Source organism: Nanorana parkeri, unplaced genomic scaffold (assembly GCF_000935625.1).
Source record: "Nanorana parkeri isolate BGI_ZX_2015 unplaced genomic scaffold, ASM93562v1 scaffold1517, whole genome shotgun sequence".
Taxonomy (NCBI): Eukaryota; Metazoa; Chordata; class Amphibia; order Anura; family Dicroglossidae; genus Nanorana; species Nanorana parkeri.
The window spans coordinates 158,673-169,200 of record NW_017307785.1 but is presented as its reverse complement, the minus strand read 5'-3'; the positions used below and the strand labels follow the sequence as shown (position 1 = coordinate 169,200).

Here is a 10,528-nt window from a genome sequence, read left to right as displayed (position 1 = left end):
AAAAAAAAAAAAAAAAAAAAAAAAAAAAAAAAAAAAAAAAAAACCCTTGGCGCACATTCCCAGCCAGTTACAGCACTCTTTAGAATCCGCATCCACAGTAGAATGTTGGTTTAAGTTTGAAATACAGGAATGTCTATCTGTTGAGACATCGGCAAGCTGAACTCTTTTGCCCCAGCATTGGCCTGACATGCACATATGTCATGCATGCAAAGTATAAAATGGTTACGCGTTGAATACCATTGGCTAGCTTTGACAGCTACAGGTGTATCTTAAGAAAACATTAAACATTTCACAGCACTGTTTTATTATAGATTTATTTATTGTTTTAAACTTTCCAGCATTAGATTTTCTATACAGGTCATACAACTAGTAGCAGCAGTATAGCAGGTAAATGAGGAAAGGAGGACTTCAGAACTTCCTGTCCTGCAAGCAAAATAAGAGACTCCGTTAAACAGATATAAACCAAGTCAGCTACTCTGAGGAGAATTCTGGATAACAGTCAGGCAAGATTGTTAGTGCCAAATTACATCTAGTAACATTGTATAGATTCAATACTAGGCCAAGGAACTAGCAGCAGCCAGTGACAACCCCTTGCAATACTCCCATCTAAGCTGGTACAGTCCCCCTGCAGAAATTCCTTTCTGCCACATGTATAAGGACTGCCATCTTTTAACCTACTTCCTGTACCCAGGCCATCATGGACCCACCCCTTGGGGCATGTCATGCAACAGTGAAGAGAACTATTGAACTGAACAGCACACACATGCCATTATGCAAGAATCATTCAGTGCAGTGGTGAAGACCAGCAGCTGCTGCCAGAGACAGGAACTGCAATGTTGACAGGGCAGAAGACAGGTGTGCGTAATATAAATATATACAATTTTTTCCCCCATAAATCTTGCAAGATCTCAGGAAAATGGTGCAATTTTTTTATTTCCTTGTGAGGTTGATTACCTACAAGACTTCTCTGGAACGCACTAGTGATGTAGCCGTTAGGAGCACTATGGGGAAAAGCCCTAACCCCATAGTTCTAAGGGTAACGGGAGGACACAAACTAGCATCCTCCTGTCACCCAAAGCTCAGTATACCGCGAGCTGTAGCTTACGGTATACTGAGACGCTGCAGCCGAAACGGATCCTGGACAATTGTCTGGATCCGCCCAGCTGCGTGAGTGACACCTGCCTCTGCCTATCTAGAGGCAGAGCCAGCTGTACCCACCCCCTCCCATCAGTTCCGCCAGTCAGCGCTGGAGGATCGGACAGGGGAGGGGGGAATCCCTGCAGGGAGCCGTGACAGTCACGACTCTGCACAGATAGATCGAGAAGTGAGCGAGTGCCAGTATGTGTTAGCTTACTTCCCGATCTATTGAGCCGACCTGCGACAGTCTCATTGGTCACAGGTTGGCTCAGATTATGAGGCTGAGTGAAAATCACTCATCTCATAATTCTCCTTTAAGCCCTGGCTACGTCCCCAGTGCCTCAGGAGAGGGAGGAGAGGGAGGAGAAAAAAACCCAAAAGAAAAAAAAAACCACCACACCAGTGGTATGCCACAATTTCTTAAAAAAAAAAAAATATATGATCAAATATGAACAAATTGTGCAATACAACTGTAATGAGTTTCCAACCAAGCAGGCAGAGATGCATGCAAATGTGTTTTTCTAAAGTTATTTTTGATGTGGACTATCACTTGAGAAAGTTGGGCTCCATATGTTCAGTGTGAGAAATGCTACAGAGAACCAGCAAAATGTTCTGTATTATGCCAAGCAGCCTTACTTTGTATTTTCAGCCTTAAAGAGTGCAGGGGTGGTACAGGGCACCGAAGCAATTCTCATCTGTCAAAAAACAAAATAGAAACAAGTCAGATGTAATACAGGAGAGCAGAAAAACACCTCACTAAACAACGCCATATTGGTGTTAAAAAAAAAAAAAAAAAAAAGCAAAAAAAAAAAAAAAAAAAAAAGTGACAAGAAAAAACAAACAAGTCATCCAGCCAAAGATGACTTTGGACCATCTGGATCCAAAGACCAACATCATTTGGATCATCAAAGACCAACAAGTCATACTGATTTTATTAATGCGAGCAGCCATGGTCATCGGTTAGGTTCAGATCCTATGCTAGGTTTTTACAGAGTCTGCGTCCCAATTGAGAACATTTTCCCCAGAGACACCTAGGAACTGCTGTGAGCGCAACTTCCAGATGCTGCCGCTCTGATATATAGGATTTTATTTTTCAGCCTTAGTCAAGTGTTTTACTATGCCAGCTGTAAATTGTTAGCCAATAAAGGGTGTCACTTTGAAAAAAGTAACTTTCCATTTGCTTTTGGTCTTAAAGTGCAACCCTATCCACCCCTAGTGTAGAGGCTACTTGGCATTAGGGTTGCTAGCACTGTATTCAGTCTGACTGATGTGTAGTCTGGTATCATTACGTCATTTCTACGTGTTCTGCTATTGTTTGCACTTACCTGTAGTGGGGTGTGAACCTGCCAGAGTGGGGCAGCCAATAAGGAACATTAGGAGTGTCTATGTCTCACCAGCCAATCACTAGGAGTTTCATGGCCAGTGGCGCATGCTGGGGAAGTGCATAAATACTCAATTGCCATGTGCTCTGGAAGTTAGCCCCTGCTTTCGCCTGGGATGTACAAGGTTGGAGAAGCTGACTAGGACTCAAGCCTGCACAAGGCCACATGTGGACCCAGGTGGGGGGGTCTAGATCTGGAAGGAGAACCAGAGGAGCCCCATGACTGGAGGTGCCAGGATGGCATGGACCACAGGATCATGTCTGGTGTCTCTCCCAGAGAAGATCTCATGCATATCCCCAGATGTCACTCCACTACACAGTGTCACCCTCTGCTCAACTAGAATATTCCTGCACTATGGAAGCTGGAAGGGACTGGAGAGTCCGGAGCCTATTTTTGCTATGGATGTCTGAAGCCCTATACCCCCTCTGAAGTTTGGCTGTCCTTTAATAAAGCATCTAAAAGTCCTTAAGTGACCGATGCCTAATTTACAGTTCATACCCCACAACTAAGTAGCCACCCTTGAGAGCGAAAGGTCAGCCCTCCCTGCCTTTGGGGGTCCACTACAGGTCTTCAGGGATCAGGGGGGGAAAGACGCACTACAAAAAGAACCGTTAAGAACATTGTTTGAGAAGGCAAGATCTTTTTTGCACTTACTAAAGAAGCTATTTAGCCTTCTTGGTTATCCTGTGACCACAGACTGAATACCTTTTAATGTTGTAAAGATCCGAGTGTGGCAGTGGTGGCTTTAGAAAAGATACTAGGGAGGGCTAACACCACTTGCTCTACAAAAATGCTGTGCATGGCCAGTCTGCAACAGGACTTTGGAAATGAGTGCATATCTGGCAGACCCAACTTTTTTTGTATTTGCAGTGTCTTTAAAGTGAAAAAATTGGGGAATATGCATTATTAGTTTTGCCTTGACACGTTTGAAGCGCAGACACACACCACACACTTTGGCATTTTGTTGTTTTTAAATACTCAGATCTGCATGTTGACTCCTTTCAGATACTGATCTAACGCTGAATATGCATGCTACCTTTCTCATAGTAGTCATAGAGCGTCACAGTTCTTTGCTGGAAGTTATCCACTCTGGGTCCCATTTCTTGTGTCACAGTAAATGAGACCACTTCACTGGTCATCTGCCAAAAAAGGAAGCGGAAATCAATTTAGACCTCAAAAGAAATGTGATCACCTCCATCAATTATTACAATTGTTACCTAAATCCCGTCAATCACTGGTATTAAGCAGAAGTGATTAAGACATTGAGCTACTGCTAGTGGCACAGACACCTATAACCATCACACCACAATGTCCCATAGGAATTACATTTTTGAGAACCGTTATTTACTACAGGGGAGGACTTACATCATTAAAATACACAACGAGATGTCCGTTCTTCACTTCAGCTTTGGGAAATTTCGATTGCAGCTGTAAATTGGAAAAAAAGAAAAGATGTCATGTGGCACGCACACACAAGTCTGGCTATGCTCTAAAAAGAGCATCCTACACCAGCACATTGGATTACAATCCCCCACCACCACTTCTCCCCACAGTTTACCAACCCGATTACCTCCTTTAGATTGGCCTACAACCATGTTGTACAAAGGGCCTGCCTGAGCAGATGGTCAGGATTTTTTTTTCCCCCTGACTTGTCGATGCCTGACTATCAGATCTATATAAGCTTTTGGGGACATCCCATTCCAAGTCAGACATTAACCTGGAGTCACCCACACATGTACTTGGTGGCCAACACATCTTCCACTGTTCTGGGAAGGCTTTCCACAAGACTTGACAATTTGTGGGAATTGGTACCCATATAGTCAAAAGAACATCCAAGATGTTGGATGAGAAGAACTGGCTTGTCATCTGTGTTCCAATTCATCCCAAATGTGTTTTGTAGGGTTGAGGTCTGGGCTCTGTGCAGTATACTTCAATTCCTCCGCACCCAGCCATGTCTTTAGATCTGTGCATCTGTCACAGTTTGGGTTTTGTAATATGAGGGTAAAATTTGTCACACCTCCCATTTCAACCTCCTTCATATCCCCACAATCCCCAACTCGTATGCTTCTCCATCCCTCCCCTGTATAATCCAGAACATAGCTTCCGATTCAATACCTTCGAAAGAGAATTGTAACTCATGGAATATCCAGATAGGAGAGGGATCTCCATCACAGCCATGTTGGACTTGTCCTGAATACCATGATAGCTGAGAAGGAAAAATAAAAATGATATAAAACAGTATCAACCAAGTCATACCATCAATTCATTTATATCAATATTGTATTACAGGTCATAGAACTTGTATAAAATGTAGTAACATTAAACAGAATCCTGTCCCACAACAGGCATGTACCTCCTTGAATGCCCATGTGGATACCAATATGTGGGTAGAACCACAATGCAGCTTAAAAGATCAGGATGCAAGATCAGAAAAAAACAAAAAACAAGCCATAGCAAAACATTCAAATTTACCAGAATAAAGATCCAGAAAGGATTATGGTTCTGCGGGATTGAAAATAGTGGAGCATTGGAGGGGTAGTGATTTAATAGCCGTCACACGAAAGACTAAATGGATTTTCATTTTGGAGATGCTGCACCCAAAAGGGTTAAATATTGATGTAGACCTAAATTGCTTCCTCAGCAATGAATAGGGAATCTTAACTATTTGTCCCCCTATGGTTTTTGGTATTGGGTATTCTAAAGAAGTATTCCAGTAATCAGAGTTAATATCGTAGCTTTTAAATGGAGGTCTTCGCAAAAGGAATGCTTTTTACTGCTCTGCAGTGTGAATGGTTTCAGCACATGAGGATTTAAGATATTTTTTTAATGTAATCTATTAGTAATTTTAAAAGTATGAAGTATAGGATCTTCCGTTTTCTCAGCAAAAGGTATGTGGTATTGTATGCTAGTAACATCTAATGGTTATTTGTAGATCTGCAATGTGATAGAATGGGGAGAATATAACTAGTGTATACATTGGTCAGCATGCACGTCATCCCTTAAGAGGAAGTCTGTCGAAATGCATTGGATGGGCTGGGTAAGCGCGCACTGTCAAACGCTGAAGAGGAGAGGATCATTGGATCGGTTTTACTAAAGGAGTGTTTTCTTTAAAAAAAGTGCCTTATTCTTAATAAAGTGGTTTTAAAGCAGTTTTACATGATGGGCAGTATCTGTTTTCTGAGCCTGAGAGAGTTTGTTGGATGAGAGGAGGATTGAGTGTGGAGGAAACCGGATCTAGACCTGTGGAGATCGAAGGGTATATGCGGGTGTATTGAAGGATATCATTTGGAAAGCAGGAGCAGCTAATAACACTGGGAAAGAGTTTGAAAAAAAGTGAGCCGACTTTAGTAAAGTGCATATGGTATATCTTTAAATGGATGACCAGTGATCTCTGGTGAGTGGGGTGTTTTTAGGCAGCTGCATGGGTGGATGTGTGATCACGTCAGAAGTGTGCCTTATGAAGTTTGATACATTTGGAGTAGATTAGATACAGATATTAGGATAGATATTAGGATAGATATTTGCAAAGTACTACTTGCTGATTTTTAGGTTTGGTATCTTCATTGAGATTTATGAAGCATTGCTTTATAAAAAGGCAGTAGTAGCAGCAACAATCTCCAACAAGCAATGCTTCTGACTAAGCATGCTCATAGTCTGACCATCTGCTGTAGCATGCCCATAGTCTTTGACCATCTCCTGTAGCATATCTGCAGTCTGTCTTCACAGCATGAGGCTAAATAGAGGCTGAGAATAAATAATGTGACTGCTTTAAGAGTATTAAGGATGTAGGTGCGGTTAGAGGCAATTAGCACGTAGGAAAGTTACGTTTTTACATTTAGGTGTACACGTTGGGGCATTCCTCAGGTTAATGCATGAAACATGAAAACAGAAGCAGCTCCATGAGTAAAAAACATAAGCATGTCCCCTACCTGCCGGTGACCTGAATATTAACAGTATACGCCACTCCATTCTGACAATCTTCTGGGAATGTGGTCAATCCCAGTGAAAAGGCACCATTTTCCTGACTCGCTGGCACATTGAATTTAACTCCAGTCTGTAGAGAACAGACAAAACCGCATAAATACAACAGAATAAACTCATCCGACAATTCCTCCATTGGACATTTATATAAAAAAGGTGACTTGGGATCCATTCACTAGCAACAGTGAATGGATCCCAGAGGGATAGGAGGACCAATAAATGGATTGAACAGACATCTATAAAAGGTTGTACAGTTCTGCTGTGGAAGAAAAGCAGAGTTTTTGCAGAAGGTTCAAGACTTACTGATCAATCCATTTCCATCCTGTATGATAAGCAACAGCTTCTAAACAAGAATATGAGATTGTTATACTAAAATCTTTGTGTTATGCACCTCAGTATAGGCTTAGACCAAGGACATGCCTTTTGAAGTACTTTGGACATCTTTTACAGATGCCCAAAGACAGTGTTTCAGGCATGTACAACTGCAAGGGGTCCTGGGGGTAGACCCTGTGCACATATCCTGAGAAATATAACCTCAGCGGTGGGTTGTGTGTGGACATAAGTGTTCTCTGCCACAAAAAATTTCTGCCAAATGGCCTCCAAAGCTTGCCGAGGTACCACAGAGGGGGTGGAGCAGGATGTTCATAGACTAGTCACACATAATATTGTACAACAGTCCTTCAGTCAAGTTAAAAAGCAAAACGTTATAAGTGTAAACACCCATTCACAAGCTGCTTACAAAATTAGGTAGGGCATTAAAGGAGGTCCTGAAGCAGCCGAGGTGTACCATGAAATATTTGGCTCATTTTATCAACACAGAGCACAGGGAGAGAGTGGAGGTGGCATCATACAGTCCAGTTGTGTTTCTATTCAACCGTTGGCTTCATGTTTATCTGGCATGTCTATCAAAATGACCAGCAACATAACATGACGCATTACCTGCAGCAGTACACAGCCATTCCCAGACACCACCATGTTGTAGTCTCCAGGAACCTGAGGAAGAGCCTCAGACTGGAGGAGGATTCTGCTGGATTGGTCAACATTGAATTCTCTGATGAGCTGACCTCCAGATTTCAGCTGAACAGTGTTTGTGGCATCTTTTTGGTGCACAAGGGCTCCATAAAGACAGAGGGCTTCCAGCACCGTCACTGTGTCCTGAGGGGGAAAAGGAAGGATGGGTTAAAACCAGCATACGTTTTGTTAAGTGGGACGTGATTGAGAACCCCCCCCCATTGAAAGATGTACCCTCCGAGTCCTAGTGACAAATTTGGGATTTAATGCCAACGTAAAGGTCTAAATTCTAGTACAAAGGATTCTTACATCGCTTCAAATTATATTCATATCCATTTCATACAAAATTATCCTTCATTCTAGGTCACTGCCAATGGATTGCAAATGGTAACTGAACTAATCCATGAGAGTCCTATACTAGCATACGCAGTATTGCTCTGTTTAGGTCTAGTGATTCTACCAGTTGAGGATCTATATGCAATGTAATAGTTTGAGACATTAGGGTTGATTTACTAAAGTAGCGCATGTTCACTTTCTGCTGACAACCATCCAAACCTGTGCAACTTCACCACATTCCATTTGCAAATGAGAAAACCTTTATTTGCACATAATTGAGTAATTGAGTAAACTTCATGAAGGTGATAAAATGCACTTTGCAAAGAGAACATGCTCTACTCATTAAAGCAACCCCATTACACTGAACCTTTCAGGTGAAAATTAGATTGTCACAGAAGTTCTTTTGCCCAGTTTTATAAAACCTGCTACAGAGAGGCTCAGTTCAAACCGACCTTTACTATATTCATACAGATAGAGATTTTAGTTACATAATTTGTAAAACACATTGAGCCAAACAGTGCCCTCAGAATTATACAAGCATATGGCAAACTGCCCTTCCCATATTTGCTTTTGTTACGAGTAAGGATCTGAGCCGCTTCGCCTTACATTGTTTTGTACGAATCTGAGGTCTCCAGCTACTCATGTGTTGCTGAACCTTTACACCAAAACACAGCGACCCAAGGCAATTTAAATTAATTGCTGGCAATATAGTTCATACCAAACATTGGTACTTGGTCTTGCAAGCATGTTAGATCCCACATACAGTTAAACATGGTTTACATATACTGCCTCCTTAAAGGGCTACAAAAACAGTCTGGTCTGTAGTGCAAGTATGAAAAATTCTGGTGCATGCCCAAGAACAGAGACATTACCGATGTGGTACGATAAGAGCCATGTATATTCTGCTGTCGAACAAGATAGGTGCTGATCTTGGCCATGTTGTTCAGGTTCTCTGCAGATACTGTAGAACTATTCTCCCCGTAAGCCAGAGCCTTAAGCACAATGGCTGTTATCTCCAACTCTGCTGATGGGGCACGAGGAGGGAACAGGTATGGAGTTTGCTGCTTTGGTAGGACTGTGCGCTCCCAGTGAATAGAGTCACCTGAGGATGGCAGAAAATAAATCAATTTAAATATTATATATTATATATTAGTGTTTCTAATAGCAGATTTAGGCTCTCTACACAGGAGTAAAGATCAGAGATTGTTCTGTCAGCATTAACATCCATCAGTGTCTTCAGACCTCATCCTTCTGAGGATTAGAGGTTCCTGCATGGCTAGCAGTTTAAACAGCATGTCCACAAATTGATAAACCAGGATTCCAATGCATGCCATTTTGAAACGTGGTCATTCTCCAAGGCCTGCAGTCACCTCTACTGAATGGAGGCCCATAGAAAACAGGGCAGCAAAAATGGTTGCCAATAGGACAGACAGACAATAGAACAATGCCAGTTTAAATACTACAGATCTTCATACTCATGTAATGAAAAAGGGATGAACAGCAAATTAGTAGTATATTATGAACACGCCATTGCAAAAGTCAAAGACCATAAAAGGATGGCAGATTACCGTCAAATTGGTTGGCAGGAGTTGGAATAAACTTACAAGATAATGAAGATCTAAAAATCACCACAAAAGTACAACCCATATATGTCCAAATAAAATCTGCTAAAGGGAAACCAGTATCAAAGCTCATTTACCAGGATGCGCATGTTATTCTTCCCCCCACCCTTGGTTATTTTTTCTTCTAATATATGCATTCTTTAATAGGTTTGAAGCCAAAATTTGCCCTGCTTATATTTTGCCTTCCCTAGTTCCACCACTTTAACATGCCAGTTAATTGGAGCAACTTTACCCACCTAATACATTGGTCCCAAAACAGTTACTTTTAACACATGCTAACTGTCAAGTTATTATTTCAGCTCCCAACCGAGCTTTCAAGCCCTCAAATATCTGGTTTCATGGCTAGTCACACGTGCAACACCATGGCAACTAATCTAGATAGAAGCCCAGATGGCACCTTCCTTGGTTGTAAGGGATTGGAAGATGTAAATGTCTTAAATAAAACCCGTTTTCACTACATGCTGAAGTTCAGTTTCAATTAATAAAAGTGAAATCCCCCCCACACACACATGGATCTGGTAACTGTTCAAAAAGCACGTTTGTTGGCTTTGCTTACCTTCATCAATGGCCAAAGACTTCAGCTTTTCATGCATGGCGTTGGCACGCTCCACATTCCCACATACCCGGAAGACATAGAAGAGCATAGCATAGTTATACACCGGCTGATCCTTCCGAGAGGCCTCATCCAGGTAGGAAAGAGCTGAACGCAACAGCGAGGGCTGGAAAGAGCACAAGATCGGTTGTTAATTATTGGACACGTCATGTACATTTGCTCTATGATGGGAGCCACATGAACCCTTTTAGCTGCAACATCTGTTGGCATGACCATGGGTGTTATAAAAGCAAAATGCAATACCCCACAGCAGCCAACTTGTCATCCTTGGTCCAACTCATTATTGCTTTTCTTCATTGCCTCATTAAACCCCTAGTTATCCTGGTCATGTACTTTATTTGGTGTATCAGCAAGTAAAATTTAAAATACAAGTATTTGCCTTTTTAGCAATACAACTCAATTTACAAAACAATTTTTACAAATGAAATCAGTTGCATCAGATGGAA

At 41.7% G+C, this 10,528-nt stretch overlaps 1 protein-coding gene across 1 annotated transcript; it reads right to left on the bottom strand.

Annotated features, from left to right (window-relative positions):
* Positions 1 to 3,866: 3,866 nt before the first annotated feature.
* On the bottom strand, positions 3,867 to 10,298 carry LOC108798601 (alpha-2-macroglobulin-like). The gene is made up of 7 exons (XM_018570360.1): positions 10,266 to 10,298; positions 10,026 to 10,188; positions 8,720 to 8,949; positions 7,440 to 7,655; positions 6,449 to 6,573; positions 4,635 to 4,725; positions 3,867 to 3,947 (listed from the first exon to the last, which is right to left on the bottom strand). The coding sequence occupies exons 1-7, from the start codon at positions 10,296 to 10,298 to the stop codon at positions 3,867 to 3,869; spliced, it is 939 nt and encodes a 312-aa protein (XP_018425862.1).
* Between the last annotated feature and the right edge of the window lie 230 nt (positions 10,299 to 10,528).